General features: G+C 54.5%; 10 protein-coding genes across 10 annotated transcripts; 8 read left to right on the top strand and 2 right to left on the bottom strand.

Moving 5' to 3' along the window:
- Window positions 1-1,310: 1,310 nt before the first annotated feature.
- On the top strand, window positions 1,311-3,248 carry BO95DRAFT_444976 (putative chromosome segregation protein (Pcs1)). Its single transcript, XM_025587025.1, has 3 exons — window positions 1,311-2,304; window positions 2,358-2,798; window positions 2,850-3,248. Exons 1-3 carry the CDS (start codon window positions 1,383-1,385, stop codon window positions 3,074-3,076), a joined length of 1,590 nt encoding a protein of 529 aa, XP_025440115.1. The 5' UTR covers window positions 1,311-1,382; the 3' UTR covers window positions 3,077-3,248.
- A 498-nt stretch (window positions 3,249-3,746) lies between these two features.
- On the top strand, window positions 3,747-5,568 carry BO95DRAFT_205246 (galactokinase galE). The gene is made up of 3 exons (XM_025581065.1): window positions 3,747-4,498; window positions 4,549-5,430; window positions 5,482-5,568. The coding sequence occupies exons 1-3, from the start codon at window positions 3,843-3,845 to the stop codon at window positions 5,516-5,518; spliced, it is 1,575 nt and encodes a 524-aa protein (XP_025440114.1). The 5' UTR covers window positions 3,747-3,842; the 3' UTR covers window positions 5,519-5,568.
- A 317-nt stretch (window positions 5,569-5,885) lies between these two features.
- pfa4 (putative palmitoyltransferase with autoacylation activity Pfa4) lies at window positions 5,886-7,965 on the top strand. Its single transcript, XM_025584451.1, has 5 exons — window positions 5,886-6,346; window positions 6,535-6,706; window positions 6,812-7,108; window positions 7,207-7,285; window positions 7,371-7,965. The coding sequence occupies exons 1-5, from the start codon at window positions 5,955-5,957 to the stop codon at window positions 7,763-7,765; spliced, it is 1,335 nt and encodes a 444-aa protein (XP_025440113.1). The 5' UTR covers window positions 5,886-5,954; the 3' UTR covers window positions 7,766-7,965.
- A 993-nt stretch (window positions 7,966-8,958) lies between these two features.
- On the top strand, window positions 8,959-9,439 carry BO95DRAFT_465735 (uncharacterized protein; the record flags this gene model as incomplete). Its single annotated transcript, XM_025589159.1, has 3 exons — window positions 8,959-9,127; window positions 9,237-9,304; window positions 9,392-9,439. The coding sequence occupies 3 exons, from the start codon at window positions 8,959-8,961 to the stop codon at window positions 9,437-9,439; spliced, it is 285 nt and encodes a 94-aa protein (XP_025440112.1).
- Window positions 9,440-10,242: 803 nt separating this feature from the next.
- On the top strand, window positions 10,243-11,001 carry BO95DRAFT_418286 (type 1 glutamine amidotransferase domain-containing protein; the record flags this gene model as incomplete). The annotated part of the gene is made up of 1 exon (XM_025584450.1): window positions 10,243-11,001. The coding sequence occupies one exon, from the start codon at window positions 10,243-10,245 to the stop codon at window positions 10,999-11,001; it is 759 nt and encodes a 252-aa protein (XP_025440111.1).
- Window positions 11,002-11,079: 78 nt separating this feature from the next.
- BO95DRAFT_475078 (WD repeat protein) lies at window positions 11,080-12,734 on the bottom strand (the record flags this gene model as incomplete). Its single annotated transcript, XM_025589829.1, has 6 exons — window positions 11,080-11,296; window positions 11,350-11,476; window positions 11,532-11,872; window positions 11,940-12,006; window positions 12,097-12,208; window positions 12,431-12,734. The coding sequence occupies 6 exons, from the start codon at window positions 12,732-12,734 to the stop codon at window positions 11,144-11,146; spliced, it is 1,104 nt and encodes a 367-aa protein (XP_025440110.1). The 3' UTR covers window positions 11,080-11,143.
- A 569-nt stretch (window positions 12,735-13,303) lies between these two features.
- BO95DRAFT_204870 (uncharacterized protein) lies at window positions 13,304-13,923 on the top strand. Its single transcript, XM_025581064.1, has one exon. The coding sequence runs from the start codon at window positions 13,481-13,483 to the stop codon at window positions 13,814-13,816; it is 336 nt and encodes a 111-aa protein (XP_025440109.1). The 5' UTR covers window positions 13,304-13,480; the 3' UTR covers window positions 13,817-13,923.
- A 383-nt stretch (window positions 13,924-14,306) lies between these two features.
- Window positions 14,307-15,056, top strand: BO95DRAFT_444969 (copper acquisition factor BIM1-like domain-containing protein; the record flags this gene model as incomplete). The annotated part of the gene is made up of 2 exons (XM_025587024.1): window positions 14,307-14,615; window positions 14,676-15,056. 2 exons carry the CDS (start codon window positions 14,310-14,312, stop codon window positions 14,877-14,879), a joined length of 510 nt encoding a protein of 169 aa, XP_025440108.1. The 3' UTR covers window positions 14,880-15,056.
- A 1,122-nt stretch (window positions 15,057-16,178) lies between these two features.
- BO95DRAFT_444967 (proline dehydrogenase family protein) lies at window positions 16,179-18,068 on the top strand. Its single transcript, XM_025587023.1, has 2 exons — window positions 16,179-16,935; window positions 17,024-18,068. Exons 1-2 carry the CDS (start codon window positions 16,358-16,360, stop codon window positions 17,871-17,873), a joined length of 1,428 nt encoding a protein of 475 aa, XP_025440107.1. The 5' UTR covers window positions 16,179-16,357; the 3' UTR covers window positions 17,874-18,068.
- A 1,742-nt stretch (window positions 18,069-19,810) lies between these two features.
- Window positions 19,811-23,277, bottom strand: agdC (putative alpha-glucosidase). The gene is made up of 7 exons (XM_025581063.1): window positions 22,674-23,277; window positions 22,007-22,614; window positions 21,705-21,948; window positions 21,578-21,649; window positions 21,049-21,522; window positions 20,885-20,993; window positions 19,811-20,827 (listed from the first exon to the last, which is right to left on the bottom strand). Exons 1-7 carry the CDS (start codon window positions 22,882-22,884, stop codon window positions 19,921-19,923), a joined length of 2,625 nt encoding a protein of 874 aa, XP_025440106.1. The 5' UTR covers window positions 22,885-23,277; the 3' UTR covers window positions 19,811-19,920.
- Window positions 23,278-24,014: the final 737 nt, after the last annotated feature.

Here is a 24,014-nt window from a genome sequence, read left to right as displayed (position 1 = left end):
AGACAAAGGCATCGCCCTGGATTGAAAAATCCCATGCTGACTGCAGCCCGACCACCTGGCGGTAGCACCTTCAGCGAAAGTGCCAGGTTCAACCATGTACATCGCAGCCAATCTCTGCGACTACGTAGTAAGTAGCTAGAAATCTGCTGCTGGCTTCTGACTATCCCACTGTAAGTGTATACACTCGGGTCCCCGCAGCTAGTACCGAACGGGCCATCGGTTAGACCTACCACAACGGGGCGGTCCAAATGGCCCCGACTTGACTTCAGATAATGAACAGAACAGGCCTTTTCCCCCCCCAAAAATCGAAGGGCCCAAGCGGTGCTCTCATATTGGGCGTAGCATGGGCAAGGATTCGACCCTTGAGTGGTTTTTATGGCTCGGATGGGTCGGGGGAGAGTCGGTGCCCTACCCGCACAGCGCCAGACTATTGAGGGATTGGAGAGGTTTCATTATGGAAAAGCTAAGGGACTTAGTGTTTATACTCTGGACTCCTACTGTGTCAATACTCCTACTGTGTCAATGTACGGATTTCAGAAGACACTAAGCAAAACTTGGAGGGGAGCAACTGGGTTCACGGCGATACACGGAGTCGAGGCTCAGGAAAGGGATGGGCCATGTGGTTGACAGAAGTGGAGATTGGGCGTAGAGCCAGCCCTTTTAGAAGTGTACGTTTCGTGATGGCATGATGCTCGGCTCTTTATGGTTATCAGAGTCTGGGGGGAGAGTGGAATACATGGTAGAGCAGTTTGTGCGCCGGGGGCCGGGGGGGTCGCAGTTCAGATTACCCTTCCCTCGGCAGTTGCGATCAGACCAGAATATACTTAACACTTAGATGACGATTCTTATAACTCCCTACATCTCTTCCTTACTAATCTTCCATGATGCGACAGTGCTCATACACCTCATGTAAGCGTAGACAGTCAGGTATATAGGCAAGATCAATTACAGTAGAGCGAATGCTCAACCCAAGAAAATGACTACGAAGTGCTGTGACTTTGTAGCGAGGAGAACATGCAATGCCGGGAACAAACAGTGCAAACAACCACACATCGGATCGTCACAACTTTCTCCCGCGCCGACGCGCTGGCAGCTCCGCCAAGCAGTCGAATGGTCGGGTTGTCATTGTGATCCTTATTTGTGACTTAGCAGAACCATTGTTTTTTTTTAGCGGTAATATGCTTGTCTAAGTCTTGAGGTGAAAGCTCTGAGAAGTAGGTGCTGATCGAACAAGTAGAAAGCTCCCAAACTCCCGCATAGCTTGGAGCCGCTTTGATTTTAGTTGTTTACCCGCCGAGGTTTTGGTGTACCCCCGAGGTCGCGTCGCAGCACGTATCGTTTCCCATCACACGAAATCATTTCTTCCTATATATACCGCGAAAATGCCGAAACGAAAGGCGGCAGCTGCAGCTTTGTCCAGCCTGGCTGGCTCCGACGACGAGAGCATGATCCAGGCCGACGGCGCCCGCCCGACGAAAAAGGCCCGGGGGAGGCCACGGTCCAAATCGACGGACTTGAAGGCATCGCCACCACCGAGACGCGAGTCCACCCATGCACAACCGCAGCCGGAGGGCTCGAGCAAGAAGAGCGGAAGGAGGGGCAGGCCCAAGGGCAGCAGGAACTCGGTGCAAGCGGCACCGCAGGATGAACCGGAGGAGCAGGAACCGCCCGCAGAGGCCGCGAGCGAAGCACAAGCTCCTGCGGTGGCGGAGTCTGCAGCGGTCTCCAACGACGAGCTGGCTGAGTCGCAACCGACCGCAGCCAAACCTTCCAAGCGCAGCAAGGCTTCGAAGTCGGGCAAGACGGGCGGGGCTGGTTCACGGTCGCGCAGCAAAACGACCGACAAGCCCGTCGTAGCGGACGGCGAATTCGAATACACCCCCTCGAGCAAGCGACGCCAACAACCGCCGCCGTCGGAAGAACGCGATGCGCCTCCGCAGAAGACGCGAGCCAAGAACAAAACCGGGACGAAGGACACGCGTGATGAATCGGAGGTGGAGGATAATGTGCCGGAGGATGCAGCGGAGGAAGTCGATGAGACGGTGCTGCAAGAGGCGCCACCAACTGGGACCCGCTCGCGCTCGGCCTCTCCGACTAAGCGCAGGCAGTCTCTGCGAGATGCGCGGGTATCTCCGTCCAAGCCGCGCACCAGTGATGAGCCTGAGTTGCGACGGAAGATTGGAGAGCTGACGAAGAAATGCGATACCCTCGAGAACCGCTACCGGACACTCAAGGAGATTGGCATAGTTGAAGCGAATGCGAATATGGAGAAGCTACGGAAGCAGTGCGAGTCCATGACCACCGGTGCGTGTACCATCCTATGCAGACAGGGGGTAGAACCGACTAACGCGATGCAGCCTCAAACAATCTGATTGCCGCTTTGAAAGCCGAGTTGGAAGCTCAAAAGACTCTTGGTCAACAAAGCCGCAAGCTTCAGAAGCAACTGCAGGAACGGGACGCGGAGGTCGCTCAGTTGAAGACCCATGCTGAGGAGACTGAAACCCAACTCTCCTCTGCTCAGAATGAGGTCAAGGCGTTGCAGACGAAACTCTCTGCTGCCCGCAACACCGCCGCAAGTCTCGAGACCGCGGCTGCCAATTTGAAGGTTCCTGGTAGTGCGATCAAGGGCGGCGGCAACCGCGCCAATGCGGCAGCCAATGCCGAAGCTGCGCAGGCAGCCCAGTTTGCGCAGCTGAAGGAGGATCTCTACAGTGATCTCACTGGTTTGATCATCCGTGATATCAAGAAGCGTCAGTCGGATACTCTATACGACTGTATCCAGACCGGCAGCAACGGAAGTAAGTATACAGGCTCTACGGTGCATTGTGTTTGCGCTGACTCGGCTACAGCTCTTCACTTCAAACTGGTTGTCCCTCATGTATCATCAACCAACTACGAGTCCGCCGAATTCCAGTATATTCCTCTGTTGGACGATAAACGCGACCGTGACTTGATCGATATTCTTCCTGAATACTTGACGGTTGATATCACTTTTGTGCGCCAACAAGCATCCAAGTTCTATACTCGCGTGATTGATGCTTTGACGAAACGGCGGAGTACTGCTGCCAACTGCTAGCCCTGGAGGCTAATGAGCGTCCGCAGTATTTATATGGTGGAATTTATGTGGGGCGGTATTAAGCGTGGCCCTCGAGGGAGACCTAGCCGAGTTGTCGGAGGGCCGCAGAATCCGGCATTGGATTTGATCTTGATTTTCTTTTGATTAGTTTTTTTTTTTTTTTTTTTTTTTTTTTAATGTTTTCTGGGGCTTTCTATACCAACAGGCGTGTCAATTTATCTTTTTCTTTCTTGTGTAATATCAATGTGATCCCCAAACGATGTGTTGCTTGATGGAGTTGAGTGGGATATGAGATCTCCGGCAGGTAACTATTCCGCGAGTGCGTTCGGCATCATATGGGATGATTCGGCTAGGAGCCTTAGGCGAAGACGGGACTGCGGCAAGCGACGGGGCGGAATTGCGATTGCGGGCCTCCGTGGGTGCCCCTCGGGGTGGTCATTCAACTCACTGGGGCAGGGTCTTTTCTCTCTCTGCCTGGCTCGCTTTCGGCGTTCGCCAACTTCGACCTCGCCAAATTTCCCCTCCTATCAGAGTTGTCGCCAAAATTGTCGACTGGGTCAGGAACCGTCATAGCCCATCGCCGCCTAGTCAATTAATTAAACTGGAAACCCAGCTGGCATTTCTCTTCTCTTCTTCTCTTCGACTGACAGACTATTTCACCTGAGAACTCCCCTGACATCCTCTTGCTTCGACTTTTCTTTTTCTTTTCCCTCCCCGCTCCCCCCAATAACTTTCCCACCGCATTTGCTGTGCACCGTACCCCGCCATGGCTGCCCCGCAAGAACTTGTCCCCCAGACCGAAACCATCGCGGAGGTTTACGCAACCGACGACGCCTCAACCACTTCGGTCGCTCCGGAGCACCAGACTCGTTTCAATGCCTTGGTGTCCAAATTCACCAAGCTATACTCTCAGTGCCCCGATTTTGTCGCTCGCAGTCCCGGTCGCGTCAACATTATTGGTGAGCATATTGACTACAACCTGTACGATGTCCTTCCGACTGCCGTCAGTGTCGATGTGATCATCGCCGTGAAGGTGGTCCCTGCTACTGGCTCAGAGTCTGTGGTCAAGATCTCCAACGTGAACCCGGAGAAGTTCCCCACGCGCGAGTTCACCGTGCCCCGCGACACGGACGTTGAGATCGACCCCAAAAAGCATGACTGGGTCAATTACTTCAAGGCCGGCCTGTTGGGCGCCCTGAAGTTCCTGCGCCAACGGAACGCCGACGGCTCATTCGCGCCGGCTAGCATGGAGGTTTTGCTCGATGGAAACGTGCCCCCTGGTGGTGGCATTTCCAGCAGTGCTGCCTTTGTGTGCGCCAGTGCTCTAGCCGTGATGAAGGCCAACAACCACGACGTATCCAAGCAGGACTTGCTCGATCTGGCCGTTGTTTCTGAGCGCGCAGTCGGTGTTTACTCTGGAGGGTAAGTGCTGTCCTTTTGGGTTTACCCGCTCCCATTCTGACGTTTTACAGCATGGACCAGGCGGCCTCCATCTTTTCCCGTCGCGGATACTTGCTTTACACTCAGTTCTACCCCAACTTCTCGGTCCAGCACGTGCCCATCCCCAAGGCGACTGAAGAAATCACCTTCCTCATGGCGCAGAGCTTCGTCACCTCCAACAAGGCGGAGACCGCTCCCCGCCACTACAACCTCCGTGTTGCTGAATGCACTCTCGCCTCGGTGGTGCTGGCTGCCCACCACGGCCTGACCCTGCCCAAGGACAACAGCTCGCTCGGGTACAGTCTCCGCAATTTCCACAACGAGCTGATGCGCAAGGAAGGTCGCTTGGGCGATCCCTTGGAGTACCAGATTGACTCCGTGATCCAGAGCGTTCGGGAGATCTTGACTCAGGAGACCGGATACACGCGGGAGGAGATTGCCGGTCTGCTGGGAATCACGGTGCCGGAGTTGGAGTCCAAGTATCTGTCCTCGTTCCCCGTCCAGGCCGAGCGCTTCCTCCTGCGGCAGCGCGCCCTGCACTGTTTCACCGAGGCTCGTCGGGTGCTGGACTTCAAGGCCTGTCTTGCCAAGGCCCACACCTTGGACGAGCGTCGCATCCAGTACTTGGGCCAGCTGCTGAACGAGTCCCAGGCCTCCTGCCGTGACCAGTATGAGTGCAGCGCTCCGGAGGTGGACGACATCTGCGCCATTGCGCGTCGTGCAGGCACCCTGGGTAGTCGGCTGACGGGTGCTGGCTGGGGCGGTTGCACGGTGCACATGCTGCCTCAGTCCAAGGTCGAGGCCGTCACCAAGGCTCTGAAGGAGGAGTACTACCTGAAGCATTTCCCGGAGATCAGCGAGGAGAAATTGGCGCAGGCGATGGTGATCAGCAAACCGTCGAACGGATCGTTCTTGTATGTTCCCTCTCTCTGAATGTCATGGTTACATATGCTAATTTGTTCTAGGGTGACGGGCGCGGCTATTGCGGAGGTTCAGGTTTAGGGGGTTATGTTTTGCAGCGTGCAGCGTGGTCCTATCTAGCGATGATGTAATATAGCTCATTCTGAGTATGAGTAATTGATGATTACAGTTGGAATGACTCTTAATCCACTTGACCTCCATCAGCCTGTGTTATAGCAATTTGATGTCTTATTAGCAAGAATAGCCATTTCAGATAAGCTTGCCATGATGTCATCCCAGCTCTGCATAACTAGCTATCAGCAACCCACAAAACAAACAACCCAAACACCAACCGACCAACCCCAACTCCAATCCAAGCAAACAAACAATACAAACAAGCTACCCCAAGATTAGCGTATCAGCCAACCGATCATCCCTCCCCTTTACTGTACTCCGTAGTTCCTCTTCGCTCTCATCTTCATACCCCGAACCAAAAAAAAATAAACAAGAACAACAAAAATGTCATGAACCAACCACTATGCCCACCCCTTCTTTATCACCATCATTCTCCCTCTCCAAACTGGCCACCCCGGCCGTCGCCACCCTCATAAGCTTTCTGGCGTATAGCTCGCAGTACCTCCTGAACCACTTCGAGCCCGCCCCGCTGCGCCGCGCGGAATGCTGGCGGCTGAACCTGCTGGCGGGATGTATCTGGATCTGCTACTATCGCACATGCACTGTAGACCCGGGTTGGGTGCCGAGGGATTGGAAGCCCGCGGCGGCTGCTGCTGCCCCAGAGGATCGTAAGCAGCAGCAGCAGCCGCGCAAATCCCAGCCCAATGGAGCTGTCGGCAATGGCGGCGGCCGATGGTGTCGCAAATGCGAAGCGTATAAGCCGCCGCGGGCGCATCATTGTCGGACGTGTCAGAGGTTGGAGCCCCCCGCCCCTTTCCTCCCATATGCCCCTGAAGAATATGGCAACCAGGTTGGATGATGGTGATGATGATGATGATGATGATGATGATGATGATGATGATGATGATGCTATTTTCTAAGATTCCCTATGTATTGATGGCCGCTCGCTAACCGGAGTATTATATCTTGGGGACAAACTGCAGATGCATCCCCAAAATGGACCACCACTGCCCGTGGACCGCCAATTGCGTGTCGCACTTCACGCTGCCGCACTTCCTGCGGTTCTTATTCTACGCGGTGGTCGGGATGGGGTATCTGGAGGCCGTGCTGGTGGAGCGCGCGGGGCTGGTGTGGCGTGAGAGGGCGAGGCCTAGTGTTCGTTACCCTCTCGGTTTCCAGCTGCTAGCATAGCTGAAAAAAAATCCCCCAAAGGGCAAGGTCTTGGACTAACTCTGCAATCCTGGGTGTTGTGGAACACAGTATCTAGGCCCCACCGCCCTCCAGCTCGCGCACCTCTTCGTGTTGCTGGTTGTTAATAGTCTGACGGTGTTCATGCTGTTCATTCTGCTGGTGCGCACGGTGTGGGCCCTCGCCCTGAACACCACCACCATTGAGGAGTGGGAGATCGAACGCCACCAGACGCTGCTGCGGCGCGCGAGGCATTTCGGCGGGTATCTGCAGGGGCCCGGGGGCGTTCGGGTGCGGATCAAGCGCCAGGAGTTTCCGTATGATGTTGGGGTGTGGGGGAATTTGAGGCAGGGGATGGGGTCGGGGAATGTATGTTCTTTTCCTTTTGTTTTTTGGAGTGTGGAGATTGGAGGAGGAGGGATGCTCGAGGTGGTGGTTTGATGCTAATTATATGATTGATGGTACAGATCCTGAGCTGGTTCTGGCCATTCGCGAGAACCCTCGACCGGAGATCGGGGTTGGAGTTCGAGGTCAACGGGTTTGAAGGTTTGTTCCCCATCCCCTAGCCTCTTGCCAGAGACGGCCAGAAGCACAGCGCTTGATTATAAACGATGGCTCTAACAAACCCCAGATCCAAATACGACCTGGCCCCCGCCCGACCCAGACCGCATCCCATGGACTGCTCCCGCAGCAGCAGGTGCAGCGCCAGAAAACAACCTTCTGGCCGCCTCGTCATCGGGAACAGGGACACCCCAGAAGATCCTCCGCCGCAAGCGCTTCCACCAACGTTTTGACCGCACCCATTCTGTCCGAAAACAGGAGACACCCAGCGACTCCGACGCCAGCAACAGCGACAACAGCGGCAGCAGCGAGCCCGAGGACGCAGTCTCAGACGACGGGGAGGAAGGCTGGCGCAATGCCGACGGGGACCGGCTTAGGGACTTTGGGGTCGAGGAGGAGGTCGAGTTCTACGATGAGGAGGATATCCCGTTGGCGGTTCTGATGGCGCAGAGGGGGTATTCTTGATGGGTTGGTTTGGATGTGTGTGAGGGGGAGGGGATGCACTTGACCAATGTGTTGTGCTGAGGATGGTAGTCGATATCATATAGCTTATGGTATGAGGCATACAATACAGTAGCAATAGAGCTTGAGGTCTCCCGGGGAATCCGGGGGTCTGGTATTGTGCTGGTCGGTAGCGGCGAGTAGGAGAGTCTACTAGTCCGAGGAGTTTACAGACTTGGTGGCTCGGTAAATCCGAGGTTTGATCAAGGTCAACCAACCGACGGCCCGGAAAAGGAACCCTCCTCAGCAATAACTCGGATGATATGTTCGGACGGTAGGTCGCGATAAGTCGATAAGTCGAGGCTACATCTCGGACATTGACGGCCGAGCAGACTGTGTACGGTTGTTTACTATACAAATCATCTTTCACACAGTGGGTACGGCATGTTTCAAAGCATCGAGACTATGATCACTATCACAATAATCACACTTTCAGTCTAGGTCATCAACCATTATCTGTGTTTCTAACTCGCTACTAAATCATGTCTCACATACCACGTACGCAGCTGCAAGGACCAGGTGTTGCCTGTAGCGCATACCCTATAGGGCTATATGGCTATCTTCAGTATCTTCTGCCTCAACCGTCCCGAGGTTATACTTACACCCCAACGACCACAAACCCTCATCATATATCTCCACATGAAAAAGACAACCATGGTCTAGAAATGCATCTTCTTCCTCCCAGCCAAAGCGGAATGAACCCCCTTCCCCCATCAAAACACAAAACATACCAGCCTGTCTCAAGGACCCTCCGCAATGCTACGCCTTGAACCCGCCTACGCAAGGGATACCCTTCCAGCCAAAACCCCTAACAACAAACCAACCCAATAGCACGAATGTATTTGGAGATGCACGAGCGCGCGTACCTACATCCAACACGCGCATCTTGACTCAAAACGCGCACGCATCCCGCATCCCCCCAGCGACATGCACCCTTCCCCCTCGTTCCCTCCCTTCCTCCCTTCTTGATCCAACACCATCTCCACGCTCCACCTCGAAATTCCTCAAATACCATACCCAGCGCCACAGCATCCCTCTCCATCTCCAACCTTCCAACAAAACCCATCCTGACCCAGCGCGCACGAAAAATCACGCCATCCATCCATCTGCCTTCCAACAATCCCACTTTGACACACAACAACCCACCAAAATTCAAAATGCACCTCCAAACCCTCCTCCTCACCCTAACCGCCACCCTCGCCGCCGCCGACCTGATCGAATACTGCCCCTTCGCGCAGGACAAGACGGGCATGCTGCAGCACCCCTACTGCTGCGACAGCTACACGCCCTCGGCGGTGACCAACCTGGCGGTGGAGGGGAATAACTGTATGCTTCCCGCATTCCTTTGTTTTTTTTTTTTTTTTTTTTTTTGCAGAATTGCTATGTGTCTTTGAGTGAGAGAAAGAGCTAGGCTAATCTGATGGCGATCGTACAGGCCAACAACTCACCGAGCCGGTGGCCAAGTGTCCTAATGGCTTGGGGGTGAAGTGTTGTTATACTATTGTAAGTTCATCCTTCTCAATCTGTCGGAGAGAGAGGTAATATTACGGAAAGACATGATGCTGATTCGGGGCTTCGTGGGGCAATTAGAACCAGAAGTTTATCTGTACGGCGGACGGAGTGTTGGAGGATGATTAGATGGGGTTTTCATTTGGTGGATGTATGGTGGGGTGGTTGTGGGTTCTGGGGGTTGTGATCAATAGAGTCGGGGTTGAATTGGGGGATCATTTGAAGGGGGGCGGTGGGTAATGTGGTATAAAAGTTCGGTGGAGGAGGCTGCTTGGATAGATTGATGGTTCGGTTCGTTTAAGGTATGAGGAAGAGAACAATGGGCAGGCTCTTGTCTGTGAGGGTTGGAGACTCCATTGACCGGCCGATTGGAATACAACTCGGGTGAAATAATTGACTTTCATATTGCTGGAATTCAGTAGCCCTTCAAATATAAAAAAGATTTATTGAAGTTCTCCAACTTTTGAACTCTTTGTATCTAACAAAATTCATCTAGGTATGCTTCTTATATGTTTGGACTCCAATTCTTTCGAGGTGGTTGGTGGGTTGTAATTCGATAGGCAGGAGGGGAACTGCATCTGAGTGTTGCGGGATAGCTCCGAGGTCGTGTTTGGTAGGGAACATCATGCCGTGCTGTAAGCATCACTTGGAATAACCCCAACAAATCACTTCTTCGCTACATCGTTTGCCATGTCTAATGATTAATCACATAGGGCTACGGAGTAGTGTACCTGACAGTAACGTAAGAGTGACTGCGTTGGAGAATCATTGAGATGGGTGTAACAGTACGTCATCGGGATGTCATCCCCGCCCAACCCTCGAAATCAACAATACTTATACCGCACACTATGGACACCTCCAATGCTCTACCAAAACTCTCCTTCAAAAATCTACAGCCTACAACCGATATAACCACAGCACTACGATCCAAAATGCCCACCAAAAAGGTCCTCATCGTCCTCAGCGACGCCAACTCCTTCCCGCTGAAGAAGACCTCCGGCGCCGACGCCGGCCAGACGGTCGACCAGCCCTCGGGCTTCTTCCTCATGGAGCTGGCCAAGCCCCTCCAGAAGCTCCTCGACGCCGGCCACGAGGTCACCTTCGCCTCGCCCCGGGGCCAGGAGCCCGTCCCGGACCCCAACAGCGAGTCGCTGCTGGCCTTCGCGGGCAACTTCTACGAGCGCCGGCGCGAGAACGCGCTCATCGAGCGCATGAAGCGCGAGAACGGGTTCGGCCGGCCGCGCCCCCTCGCCAGCATCAGCGACGAGGAGCTGGCCTCCTTCGCCGGCGTGTTCATCCCCGGCGGCCACGCGCCGCTGGCGGACCTCGGCGACAACCCGGACCTCGGCCGCATCCTGCGCTACTTCCACCGCGAGAACAAGCCGACGGCGGTGATCTGCCACGGGCCGTATGCGCTGCTGAGCACCAAGTTCGCCGGGGACGGCGACTTCGTCTACAAGGGGTACCGTATCACCTCGTGGAGTGATGTGGAGGAGAAGGCGATGGAGACGTTGCTCGGGGGGGAGGTCGAGAAGGTCGAGTCGCGCTTGAGGGAGGAAGGCGCCGTCATGGAGACGGGCTTGTCGGAGAAGGTCGGCTACACTACCCTCCATCGCGAGTTGGTGTCCGGCGGTAATCCCATGGCGGCGGATGAGTTGGGAGAGCGGTTCTTGAAGATGATCAGTGTTTGAGGGCTGGTTGGTGTTGACTGTTGTACATATTAATGATTAGTCTAATGATGATATGATGACACAATGGATCTGCTGCGTGTGAAAATGATTTTAGTATGAGAGCCGGTAAGTCAACCTCATGTACGAAGCGTGTTTCATGGGTCTAGTACGGCTTGAATCTATCTTTGTTCTTGGATCGTTTCTCCTTCTGTCGCGGTCCCTTGGCCGAGCCGTCCGCTTGCGTTGTCGAATCCCCATCCTCCGGCTTCCAGACACGGACACACCCGTCCTCACCGCAGGTCAAAACAGATTGAGACTAGACACGGCGTTAGCTGACGTAAGGGAGTTTCGTGGAGGGATATCATCTACCTGCTCATCCACATAGACTGATCGAATAACCTCTTCACCGTGAGCGCCTGGAAGACGCCACGAGTTGTTCTGATCGAATTGCCACGATGGGGAGGACACAAGTGGGACCAGGTCCAACCGTTGCTCGCTGTTCAAGTCAGCTCAAAATCATTGCACGGGTCGGAAAGGGTGGGTGTGCATACAGCTTGTTGCCTGCGGCGATGTACTGGCCCTGACTGTTCTGGCACAGTTGCACAATGTATTCGCAGTTGAGCGGTTGTCGCAAGTCATTGAACTGTATGGGCTCAGCGCCCTCCGCGGTCTGGTCATCCGGATTGGTTGTGGGATGGATCGCGAAATCCTCATCATGACTGAGAGCATAGACGGTCTTCTCGTCCAGGAACCCGGCATGATGCACGGAGCCGTGGTTGATGACCTGCACCAACGCCTCATCCTCATCGGTGATGGTAGTATCGTAGATGTTGACCAGCCCGTCCGTACTGCCGGAGAGTGCGATATGGCTGCGGGTGGGGTGATATTGGAGCTGTCATGCATTTTAGCAGGGGAAAACGAAGGATTGAAATTAACATCCAACGCGGCAGGCTACTAACCTCGGTCACATCGTCGTTGTGACTTTCCACATATTCCAACCGGGGTTGATTCGCTGATCGGATGTCCCTGTTGCTGTTAGTGTGCTGCGAACCTTGTCCAACGATGCTATCTGCAGATGTCTTCCCAAACACAAAGCCAGATGCTTGGCGCACTTACCAAAAGGCGACCACGGCTTGCTGTCCGTAATTCGACGCAACAAGCTCGGTTCCTGCAGCAATATCATGGGTTTGCGGAGAGCACGCAATGGAAAGTACGGGAGCCTGGATTGCTATCGCGATGACGAGAAGGGTAAGCGAACACTTGCAATACATAACAGACAATACTTGGTTCCCCCGCATTACTCCTTACACAGACTGAGCCAGGCAACTCGTGGCTTCTCACGGCTACCCAAGGGATTTTCTCCCACCCCATCTGACACCTAGCTAAAAGGGGCAAAAGAAAAGAAAAGAAAAACGATCACCGTAGATACGTAGGAGAAAAAACAACTTACAGGGTTGCATTTCTACGGCGGGCTTCTTCCCGCTGCGCAAGTCCCAGACCTTGACCCTGCCATCTCGTCCCGCGGTGGCCAGAAGCTGCTGGCTTGCATCGTAGGTGCTTAGCGAGGTCACCACCTCGTGGGCACTCGGGGTGACTATGGATGAATGGCCGAGGCCATCCGCACTGAAAACCCGCAGTGAGTCGTCCGATGAGATTACGGCGAATGACCCGGGACCTGCTGCGGCAATGGAGTAGATGTAGTGGCCCTCGGCCAGGGACAGTGACGATGACGCCGCCGCTTGGAGCGTGTGCATGGTTAGACAGACAATTTAAGCAGTCCTTCTTCTATACTTCGTTGAGTAGATCTTTTGCGATGGATCTGAAATCTTCCGGTCCGTCATGGAAGGCGGTATAACAGTGGTCCGTGTTTGCACTGTTTGTGTGGGTGTGCTACTTGCAGCTTCATCGGGGTTGACTCCTTTCTTCGAAACAGTGAATAATAGCTTTTCAGAATTCCAGTGTCTCTGAAGCCTTTTGAGTAAGTTTGTATTCAGATGAATCTGTTCTAACAGCGCCCACTGCATCATAGCAGTCAAGATAGTCATGTGACTGCATCATAGCCATCACATATCACGTGATAACCGACACTGTGAATGTCGGGTTATTCTTATATTAGTGGATAGATTCTCTGTAATTAGTCCAACAGTTTACAGCAGCAGCAGCAGCCAACAGCTTCTATGCAGCTTGTGCTTAGTAGCAGGGATAAACAATCTCACGCCGAGCTGTGTGATCCGCTGGGGATGTTGAAGCGGGGAAGCCTGGCTGCCTGGTTAACCAGGCCAAAAGACTAATTCCTACCGAACCCGACCTGTGAATGCCGCTTCGCAATTGTTCACATTGACGCTAAGGTTGCTACATACTACAGACTGCAGTGCTGGTGACATGGTTATTCTTGTCACACCTTTGGCAGTTGATCTCTAAGCGCCCAGGCCCAATAGCGCCCGCATTTCTCCTCTTTCTAGCCTCCGATCCGGGCGCTACCAACATCGCCCCTCCACGAATGACATCCCAGAACGCCATCTTTAACCCGGCCAACGTGATGCCTCTTGCAGGCCCGTGTCTTGGACCGAATGATAAACCAATCCCAAGCTCCCAGTCACTGTGTCTCTCCGCCTCTCGGGTGCAACGCATAGCCTCTGGCTCGCCAGACTGGACAGTCTTCCACCTGAACAGTGACCCTGGATGGTCGTCGCTGCGGGCGTTGTCACATCGTGCTCTGCGATTTGACTCGTCAGACTGGACCTGCAGTCCCCGCCATCCTCACCATGCAAGCGCCATCGCAGGAACTGCCCATGCCCTCAGTCTGGCACTCAAAAACTCCCGCCAACCCTCCTGATTCACGGTGGCTTGTGTTTCAATGATTCTCATTCCTGCTCCCGAACTGAACTGCTTCCTTCAGTCGCTGAGACTGAAACCTTCGGAAAAGCTGCTGGCAAGCTTTGACTGGAGCGTATAGATCTCTTGGTCTGCAGTTCTTTGCCGCTTCGCTCAGTTCTCCTCCTTTCTGAGCTTGGCGCCCCCTCGCGGCTCGCACTCCCCACTGAGACAACATGAATGCCTTCCAGATGTCGATATCGCGGTGTATCGCAGCGATCACGCTGCTCTCGCTCAGTCTGGTGAACGCCCACAGTATCATCACCTATCCCGGCTATCGTGGCAACAACCTGCACACCAACGGCACGGTGCAGCAGACGAACGGATTGGGTGTTGGATGGGAGAACGGCTCATACGTCTATCCCTATGGGATGCAATGGATCTACCCGTGTATGCTTGACAACCTGCTCTTTTTTTTGCCAAGCATCCGCTAATACAACTGTTCAGGTGGTGGGATGCCTACGTCGACGAACCGTACCAAATGGCCCGTCAACGGAGGCGCGATCGCTCTTCAGCCCGGCTGGTTCCAGGGTCACTCGACGGCCTTCATGTATATCAACATGGGCCTGGGGACGGTCCCTGACAACATGAGTCTTCCGATGGTCCCCGTCTTCGAGATCACGGGCCCCAGCAACAACCCGTACCCGGGCACGATCTGTCTGCCGCAGGTGCCCTTGCCAGCCGATATCAGCCCCAAGGTGGGCGACAACGCCACCATCCAGATTGTCGAGGTGGCCAAACACGGCGCATCTCTGTACGATGTGAGTATCATCATCGCTGATGGATATTTCGAAGCACCCGCTTATCGTGTCTGATCCTAGTGCGTGGATATCACCTTTGCCGAAGACGACGAGGTCGCCGAGGTGACCAAGGACAACTGCTTCAACTCGTCGGACATCGGCTTCAAATATGTCTTCGCCTCAAGCTCATTAACGGCGACTAGCGTCGCCCCACTGCATGGCCCTAGCCAGGCGCCAATCGTCTCGGTGCTGCTGGCGATGGCCCTGGGAGCATGGATCTTATAACGAGTCGAAGCTTCTTGGCATTTGTTCTTTTTAGTGTTCACCTATTCTTGTCATACCCTCAGCCGCGACTGGCTTTTTGGTTTAGTTCTGAACGTTGGTTGCATGAATGCATAATCTGGCTGCTATTTTGGCGTTGACGACTATACGACGACCTCGGGTACGTCTCGGGTACATCCCTGTCATTTGTACGACTTAATACCATTGATGATTGTCAGTAGACAATGTCGCGTATCACTAGTGAGTCCGATGCTCGGACTATCGGCGTACACCATGGAAAGACGTAGCCAAGCTAAGTCAGCTCGAGACCGCGGCGATGTCGCGGAGATGCTTTCCGCGGTTGACCGGACTAGGAACCGAGGCTGTTCTCAAGCGTAACGCTTACGGGATCATGATCATAGTGCAAAACAAGCAACACGCTGAATCTGTGTGCATGCATTCTCGTCGAATGGCAACATCTCCAAGGTAAGCCCTCCTTATCGCCTCAGACATGTTACAGTTAGTTAGTATCCCGATAAGACGGATAATGACCCCGGTCTCCAATACCCCGAGAATCAACCGCCTTTGCAACCAGCGGGGGGCACGTGCCTGGCCATTTTTTTCTCTCTGTCGAGCTCGCTTAACCGGGCCGGTTCAGCCACTTGAACTCCGGTGGGGCAGTTGAACCAACCGGCCCGTCCACCGGCGGACTTCTTATCGACTCTAATCAGCTTATCGCCTGCCGATCCATACAGATCTTTGGGGATTGGAGTTCGCCTCCGACCCATGCATCAACGCATCAAGCACTTTTCGAGACGTCAATGTTGAATCAATGCACCAGGGGAGGAAGAGGGGGAGAGGCTCATCAAAGATTGAGAATGGGTTCATTGGACCTGATCCAATTCACGATTCTTGGATTTGCCACCAGGTTCATGACACAAGTTCCACCAAGTTGAGCAATCTGCTCCTTAAAAGATGCGGGTTGACATCACGAGGCGATCACGAGGGGGCAATTGTCGATGTACATCCACATACTCAGAACTCAATAAGAGTAGTCATGTGTCCAGCTGCCGCCCCCTAGACTGCTTATGAGTAATAAGAAATGGGTACAACCGGCATTGGGTTTGGAGCTGCAGCTGCTACAGCTGCTGCCACTTCATAGATCTCGGTCGATATAGTAATAATGTAAGAAGAAGAAGTAGTAATGCGGCGACCGGCAAGGAGGAACCGCCCGGTTTCCACCGGCTACTGGGGCGGATTTCCCCTTCCCCCCCTTCCCTTTATCAGTTCCCAGAGAACTATCTATACAGGACTGTAGGACGACAAAGAATTAAATTTCTTCTTCTTTCTCAAGTACAACTTCTGGTCTTCTCATCTCTAGACTATTTTACACACTAGAAAACTGTCCCTCTTTCTCTCTCATACATCCTCATTCATCCTCTTACTAGACCATTCATTACTCTACCACACTCTCCACCTTATCGATAAACAACACAAACACAATGAAGGCCGCTCGCCGCCCGATGCGGGCGCTCGCCAGCGCCCCCGGCCGCCGCTATGTCAGCCGGACCAGCAACGCAAAGTCCGTCGCCGCCTCGCCCGTCTCCTCCACCACCACCCTGCAACACCAGGTTTCCGCGTCTCTCCAAAGCACCTCCTCCTCCACTCCGTTGGCCAAACTGCCGCTGTCGACCGTCCTCCGCTCGCTCGTCATCCTCTCCGTCTCCTCCTCGTCGCTGCTCCTGAAACCATGCATCTTCGCCCTGTCGACGCTGGCCCACCCCAAGTCCGCCCTGCTGGACGTGGCTCGCAACCCGCTCCTTAACGCTGTCGTCAAGCACACCATCTACAAGCAGTTCAACGCCGGAGAGAACAAGGTCGAAGTGCAGCGCTCCATCCGCGACATCAAGTCGCTGGGCTACCGGGGCGTGCTGTTGGGCTACGCGCGCGAGGTCCTGGTCGGCGAGGGACAGGTCGACCCGTTCGATGAGCAGCTCGCCCGCGAGGAGATCCAGACCTGGCTGGACGGCACCCTGAAGACGGTAGATATGGCCCAGGAGGGTGATTTCGTGGCTCTCAAGTATGTTCCCCTTTCCGTCTTGCCCCAAATGCCGAAAACAACCTAAAACCTTGTGAACCTAAGCTAACCAATCCTTCCCCCCAAAAAGATGGACTGGAATGGGCCACCAAGTCCTCCACTACCTGCAAAACAAGTCCGACCCCTCGGAGCAAATGGACAAAGCCATCAAGCAAGTCTGCGACCTGGCGATTGCGCGCAACGCGCGCCTGCTCGTCGACGCCGAGGAGCAGGCCGTGCAGCACGGGATCGAGAACTGGGCGCTCCGGTACCAGAAGTACTGCAACGCGCGCACCCCGGGCAAGGCCATCTTCTTCAACACCTACCAGGCCTACCTGAAGTCGACGCCCGCCACGATCGCCCGCCACCTGGAGTTTGCCCGCGAGAACGGCTTCACCGCCGGCGTCAAGCTGGTGCGCGGCGCGTACCTGAAGACGGAGCCGCGGCAGCTGATCTGGGACGTCAAGGAGGACACGGACGCGTGCTACGACGGGGTCGTCGAGGCGCTGCTGACCCGCCGCTACAACGCGATGCTCCGCCCGGCCTCCGACAAGCACACCGAGCAGCTGCCCCCGCTGAACGTAATCATCGCCACCCACAACCGCGATTCCGTCCGCAAGGCCCACGCCATCCGCATGAAGCAGGCCGCCACCGGCGAGTCCCAGGGCGTGGATCTGAGCTACGCCCAGCTGCAGGGTATGGCCGATGAGGTCAGCTGCGAGCTCCTCCAGGGCTTCCCTGGTGGGGAGGGCGCCGCTGCCATTGAGTCCCCCAACGTCTACAAGCTGTTGACCTGGGGTACCGTTAAGGAGTGCATGGGATTCCTGATGCGTCGCGCGGTCGAGAACACCGAGGCCGTCGGCCGCACCAAGCAGTCCCAGGAGGCGATGATGGGGGAGTTGAGACGTCGGGCGCGTCGGGCTTTCGGTCTGCGCAACTGATGCTTTACGATTTTGACTGTGCTTGCTTTTTCTGCGGATTATATCCTTTTCTTTCTTGCATGTTGAGAATATTGGCGTCCTTTTCTGCTGTCTGGTTTCGGTCTGAGTCCCTGAGCGTCTCATTGCATTTTAGATGGCGTTAGCATTAAACTTTCTTATCTTTTGTAGGTGACTTGAATAAGATCAAGATTCGATACTACTCCTTTGGTCTTCTGGGCTGTTCCTCGTAGTCGTATCGTTTGTTCTTTGGCTGCGATCATTGTATACCACTAGAAACACCCACTTATCAGTGTTTGAGCTGCGGCCGATCCAGTCAACTGACACAAACATCGACACTACACTTACTCAAAGACCCTGCAGCGTGAAATCGCCAACCTTTCCCCTACCAACAAATTGACAGGACAGAGAAATGCCACAGCCAGCTTCATCAGCAAACGGACTAGATTCAGGATCCGACTATGCATCCCAGAGAGCGGGGAATCTCACTCAGGTCAGTCAGTGGACGATCCGCCCAGCCCTTCCCAATATCTTAGGGTCTTGCTTCTTCTCCCAACTTTGCTCGCCACAATAACACAACACGCTCCCGCCACGCCGGACATAGACTCTTTCCGTGCCAAAGATCTAGGACCATTTCCTCCAAAGCCACTCGACCAGGAAGCATCCATCGCAAGAGACATCCTTGGATGACTTTCGTTGGTCCGTCATCAACGGCGAAGGCTTTCCCTCCGGAAAGGACGGATGGACTAGAAGACGACGTGGATAGCGACGAGGAGACTCAGAACGCGATGATGATACGCGGCGGCTTCCAGTCCCACCATCAAAGGCAAGCATGAATGTGAAGGGTTGGACCAATGGCTCGACCCAGTCTCCTGAGCTTTGTGTGCCAGACCACCGATTCTCGTATCCTATCCTTCCCTCTTCCCGCATGGCGACTTCCAGAACCGAACCGGACAATATCCCCAATGTAAGGGTTGTCGGTTAAACGGCACCTTAAACACGAATAGCACGAGCACGGACCGCTTCAATGCCGGACGGGGATTCAGCAGATCGGGAGGAGGTCCCAAACAGCCTGAGTCTGGTCCCGCCGCAGGCTGACCGGGCCAGGGTCGTGCAGATTCTGTAGACCCAGACCCAGACCCAGACCCATTGCAGTTCGGGATGCTACCTACCCTCGACCGACGCGGGATTGCTCGTTGAGCTTTGTACTGTATAGACAGGAGGACCCGGACCCCATGCGGCTGGCCATACCTAGATATGAATACATCTCTCTCGGCCTTATTTGGGGCATCAGCGGATCCGCATCCGGACGTAGACGTCAGTTTCGCCGCTTTTTGAGGACACCTAAAGTAGGCATTGATATGGCCAGGGCAGATTTAGGATGGCTTGATGGATCCTCGTCGGTAGTGCGTCGCTCGCTAAGTTGTATGAAGACAGGGACGGGGATAGGAACTAAGGCTGCTATGATGAACAAGAACCCCTGGGTTGGATTGCTCTTACATCTACATTAATGGTTGGGCTGGACGAACCCGGATCGAATCATGGAAACAAACTCCCTTTGTTCAGAAGCTCAAGGGGAGATGGGTTTCAGCTATACAGTCTCAAGGTATCAATGAAGATGCCTTTTGGGGATTATTGTTCTGTGTATGTATACTGAAGATGACAGTTAACCGCTGAGGTTTGAGGTGGACCTAAAAGCAAACGGAAAAAAAAAAATCAAAATAGAAAATATGGAAAATGAAATAAAATAAAAAAAAACAAAGTTTGCTCTAGCATTCATTCTCCGATAAGACCATGCACTTCGATTGATTCTTCTTTTTATCCTTTGCATCTCGGGCTGAATGGGTTCTTCTATTTTGGATTCTTTACTTTAATTCTTTCTTTGGAAGTGCTTCGATGACTGTCGCAACTGGAGTTGATTGTCGGATTCTTGCATATATTAGGGTTAGTGTATAAAATTCAACGCGGAGAGGCCGCGCAGTCCACGTCGACTATTCTAGTCCTTGACCCAAGATTCAGACCAGAAGCCGATGGCCCACGACCCCACCCCTCAAAGCTGCACCTTCAGCGACGACCGCAGACTGAACCCATCCCCATGCGTCTTCTTGCCCGACTGCCCCTCCCCCTCCCCCAGCACCGTGACCTTCTCGACCCGCAACTCGGACCCGGCATTCGCCACCGCGACCCGCAGCTCGCGGCCCTTCCGGCTGTAATGGAAGGTCACCTCCGTCGCGGCGGCCTGCTCGACCGAGTCCCCGTCATCGAGATACAGACTGCCGGACGCGGTGCCGTCCAACCCAGGGGCGATGAGCAACTCGAAGCCCTTGGTCCGGACCTCGGTCGTGGTCATGGCGCTAGCCGAGCGCACGGGCACGATACTGCCCCCGCGGACGTGGACAGGGATATGCGTGTAGTCGACGTCCGTCAGGGTGAGATTGGCCCCGCGGCCGCGCACCGCGCGGCCCGTGTACCAATCGTAGAAGACGTCGTCGGGGAAGTACGCGTCGACGGAGGTCGTGTTTTCCTGGGTCACGGGGCTGACGAGGAGGGCGTCCCCAAAGAAGAACTGGAGGTCGTTGGTGAAGGTGCGCTCGTCCGCCGGGTACAGGTAGAACAGCGGCTGCAGGAAGGGTTCGCCCGTCTGCGACTGCCGGTGTAGCCCCGTGTAGATGTAGTCGAGCAGCCGGTAGCGGATGTCGATCGCCTTGCGCGCCGCCTCCGCCACCGTCGGCCACACGTAGAACTCCTGCGAGATGTCCCCCAGCTCGTTGTGGTTGCGGTAGAACGTGTAGAACGCCCCCAGCGCCGCCCACCGCGCGCACAACTGCTCCGTCGTGTTGCCCCCGAACCCGCACACGTCCGCGCCGACCATCGGAATTTGGAACATCGAGGCGAAGGCCAGAATCTGCGCGATCGAGATCCGATAGTGCGCCCAGTCGCTGATGTTGTCGCCTAGCCTGCTGTGGGTTAGGATGTGGAGGTTTATGAGAGTGAGTGGGGGAGGGGTGGCGTACCAATGTCCAACGTGCGATCCCGCTCCTGCGTAGGTACTCCGGGTGATAATGAAGGGTCGGACGTTGGGACGGCGCGTGGCCATCGCATCGCGCGACGCCGTGCTCATCACTGGGATCATGTGGTTAGCGTGATTCAGAGATTGAAGGACTGTAGTTGGACTCACTCGTTCCGTAAAGGTTGTGCGTGTCGTACTCGACGTAGCCCTCCCCGGCGTGGACGATGTCGGTTTGGATGGTATTCATGCTGATGACTCCGGCTGCATTCTGGATCTTGTAGAGCGGATCGGTGAGGTTGCGGTTGGCTAGCCCGATCTTCATGCCTTTGGTTCCCTGGCCGTTGACGGAAGATCGCTTCGACGCGGAAGGCTGGAAGTCCTGCGGGAACCCAGGTAGTGGGCGAGGGCTGCTGGCCCGAACAGCCGGTGCGGCAGGGGGCAGGTCGTCGGAGATGGCGAACGCGGCCGGATCCGCGCACGGGTAAGGGCAGAAATTCGACGCTTCGTTCATGTCGATCCACAGACCGTCGATGTCAACTCCCGCGGTAGCATTGAAGAACTCGGCGAACTGCGCGTTCCAGAAATCTTGGGTATCGGGGTTGAACCAATCCGGGTAGACGGTCACGCCGGGCCAGACGGCACCTGATTGTTGCAGGTCAGCTTTGAATACTTCACTGGTTGCGAAGGATGGCAATACCCTCGTATAGACTTCCGTTCTGGTGGTGGAGGAAGACGCCTTCGCTTACACCAGTGGTATATGCCGAGTTGTCTTTGAACGGACTGTCAGCACTTGCAATCGAGAATGCTGCTCTGAAAGTACTCACTGCTGACGCTCACTGCGGGATCAACCATCACAATGTACTTTTGGTCGTGACGGTGCAGATAAGTGACCAGCTCGCGCATTTTGTTCAAGGGAAATCTCTCCGGGTCGAGAGTGAACACTCTTCTTCTATCCATGTAGTCGATGTCGGTCCACATGGTTTCCAAGGGGATTCCTGCTTTGCTGTAGTTGTACACCACCTCTGCTACATTATAAACATCCTGATAACCGTATCTGCATTGGTGGAACTAAAACAAAAGTTAGCCATTTTTGTGAATCACAATCCTAGGGGCGGGGAAAACGTACGCCCAAAGTCCAATAACTCTGCATTGCCGGAAGACCCACGACCTTGGCATACTCGATACTCGCCTCTTTAGGAGTAGGCGCAGTGAAGAAGTAGAAGTCAAAGACGCCGCCCAAAGTGTTGTATTCGAGGTACTGCTGGCCGTCGTCGGTCTTGTTGATCTTGATGTCCATCCCGTTGGAGTTCAGTAGCAGAACGCCGTGGGTTCCAGATTCGCCACGGTGGTCGTAGTAGACCGGATGACTGCCGTAGAGGTTGGTCCCGTTGGGCGCGCTGTAAGCGTCACGGTTCCAGAGCGTGCGGGTGTAGTTGTCTGTGGGCAAGCGCATAGGATCTGAGTGCTCGCCAAGACCGTACAAGTAGGGCTCGTCGGGAAGCCAGGTGCGCAGGTTCAGATACTGGGATTGGAAAACGAGGTTCGATGCTGAGGAGTCGAAGAGTACCTCGTCGTCTCTTGAAACGACAAACGAGAATGGCTCTTCGACGAGGTCGAAATCAAGCGCCGATGTGTCGCTGGACCCGCTGTCCCCGTCCACGCGGGGAAGGACAGATCCGGGAACCTGGTATACCTGTTCATCGGCATCGTAGATGATTACATGGAGACGTTCATCTAATGAGAACTGTGAGCGAGTTCCGCAACACAAACCCCGGTTTTGAAGCATTTCATACCGGTTTGATATTCCACGAGAAGCTTGAGGTCACGCAGATCCGTGCCATAGCTGTTGCAGGGCGAGCCAGCTAAAGTCAGGTCTGCCGTTAGAGAGTTCGTATCCTTCTTGACATTGGAGGCCTTGTAGCCAGGACAGTCATGGTGAGATGCCTCCGATCTGATAGCTGCAGCGCCCACAAGGGGGACGAGAACAAACAAGGACCCTAGCATCCTCAGTCAAGAGCGTGCCTTAGGGAACAGCGTTGCTTGAGAAAGTGTGGTGAGATCGGCGCCCGATTGTCAGGGTATATATAGGCATGCATTCGGTCAGAGTTTGCTGACAACGGATGCAGGGCATGTTGATCCAAGGCCATCAAAATGCAGGCTGCAGTACAACATTGACCCCACCAGCCCTCACCATGTTCGAAAATGTTCTGATGCCAAGACCATCTCAGTCAGGTATTTTGCCGACGAAGGCCGCGACTCAAAGTCCAGAAGTTGCTGCCAAGAGGCAGGTTAGACTAGAGTAGGAAGGCCGAGGTTGGGGTAGAGCGGAGTCTGAACCCTTAACGAGGTAATTGGCACCCTTTTCCAAGACTATTTCGGTCAATTATCGGGGATCATCGCCACTAGTGATTTGGGAAGTTGGGACTCATGCGGGGGGGGGAGCAAGTCGGCTGGGCTTCTGCGGTGGTGGCTTGCATCCGTCAGAGCCGGCCACCTCACAGCGTGGTATGGATGGTTGCATAGGTATGTATCATTTGTGACGTCGCTTGTTCTTTTTCTGGTGGCACTCAAGCGACAGGTGCGGTGCAGGCAATAATTGGGAGGTCGGGACCCTTAAGCTGAGGTGAGGGGAAAGTTTGGCTGCTGCAGCTGCAGCCGACGTGGAGCCAGCACGGGCCGTAAGACGAACACCATTGCATCACAACAGATAGGAGAAGTTAGTGGTTGGAATCGGCGTTCGAATTCAGCTGTGTGTGCTGCGAAAGAAAGGCAATATTGTATAGATACTGATCATCGCCATGGATTGAGATTAAAACTGGGTGGCCCAGAGACATGCATAGTTGAGGAAGCAGTGCCAAAACTGGGCCCGGGATCGGATCGGACTGGGAGATGCAAGTAAACCGAGCCTTACCCAAAGAGGAAAATACTTCAACCACAACAGCCAACTCAACGATGGCTTGTGTACCATGGCGTCTCCCATACTCCGCCCTTAGTGGTCAGTAAGCCTGCACAAAAGAAGTTCTAGAGCACTGAGAAGTGTTTCTAAACGTGCACCCATCAAACCTACTAGGACTACCTGGTGGGAATTCTTCGCCCATCGCTGCTGATATATCACCGACGCGCCTGACTGACCC

Source organism: Aspergillus brunneoviolaceus (genome assembly GCF_003184695.1).
Source record: "Aspergillus brunneoviolaceus CBS 621.78 unplaced genomic scaffold BO95scaffold_52, whole genome shotgun sequence".
Lineage (NCBI taxonomy): Eukaryota > Fungi > Ascomycota > Eurotiomycetes > Eurotiales > Aspergillaceae > Aspergillus > Aspergillus brunneoviolaceus.
This window is presented reverse-complemented; position numbering and strand designations above follow the sequence as displayed.

Bases quoted from the DNA above. Each gene is read 5' to 3' on its own strand.
- BO95DRAFT_444976 (XM_025587025.1), top strand. From the start codon at position 1,383: ATGCCGAAACGAAAGGCGGCAGCTGCAGCTTTGTCCAGCCTGGCTGGC. The intron at 2,305-2,357 runs GTGCGTGTACCA...AACGCGATGCAG, and splicing joins GTGCGAGTCCATGACCACCG to CCTCAAACAATCTGATTGCC. The intron at 2,799-2,849 runs GTAAGTATACAG...ACTCGGCTACAG, and splicing joins CCAGACCGGCAGCAACGGAA to CTCTTCACTTCAAACTGGTT.
- BO95DRAFT_205246 (XM_025581065.1), top strand. From the start codon at position 3,843: ATGGCTGCCCCGCAAGAACTTGTCCCCCAGACCGAAACCATCGCGGAG. The intron at 4,499-4,548 runs GTAAGTGCTGTC...GACGTTTTACAG, and splicing joins GTCGGTGTTTACTCTGGAGG to CATGGACCAGGCGGCCTCCA. The intron at 5,431-5,481 runs GTATGTTCCCTC...AATTTGTTCTAG, and splicing joins CCGTCGAACGGATCGTTCTT to GGTGACGGGCGCGGCTATTG.
- pfa4 (XM_025584451.1), top strand. From the start codon at position 5,955: ATGCCCACCCCTTCTTTATCACCATCATTCTCCCTCTCCAAACTGGCC. The intron at 6,347-6,534 runs GTTGGAGCCCCC...GACAAACTGCAG, and splicing joins CATTGTCGGACGTGTCAGAG to ATGCATCCCCAAAATGGACC. The intron at 7,109-7,206 runs GTATGTTCTTTT...TTGATGGTACAG, and splicing joins AGGGGATGGGGTCGGGGAAT to ATCCTGAGCTGGTTCTGGCC.
- BO95DRAFT_204870 (XM_025581064.1), top strand. From the start codon at position 13,481: ATGACATCCCAGAACGCCATCTTTAACCCGGCCAACGTGATGCCTCTT.
- BO95DRAFT_444967 (XM_025587023.1), top strand. From the start codon at position 16,358: ATGAAGGCCGCTCGCCGCCCGATGCGGGCGCTCGCCAGCGCCCCCGGC. The intron at 16,936-17,023 runs GTATGTTCCCCT...CCCCCCAAAAAG, and splicing joins GGTGATTTCGTGGCTCTCAA to ATGGACTGGAATGGGCCACC.
- agdC (XM_025581063.1), bottom strand. From the start codon at position 22,884: ATGCTAGGGTCCTTGTTTGTTCTCGTCCCCCTTGTGGGCGCTGCAGCT. The intron at 21,523-21,577 runs GTATTGCCATCC...TGCAACAATCAG, and splicing joins GAACGGAAGTCTATACGAGG to GTGCCGTCTGGCCCGGCGTG. The intron at 20,994-21,048 runs GTGAGTCCAACT...ACATGATCCCAG, and splicing joins GCACAACCTTTACGGAACGA to TGATGAGCACGGCGTCGCGC.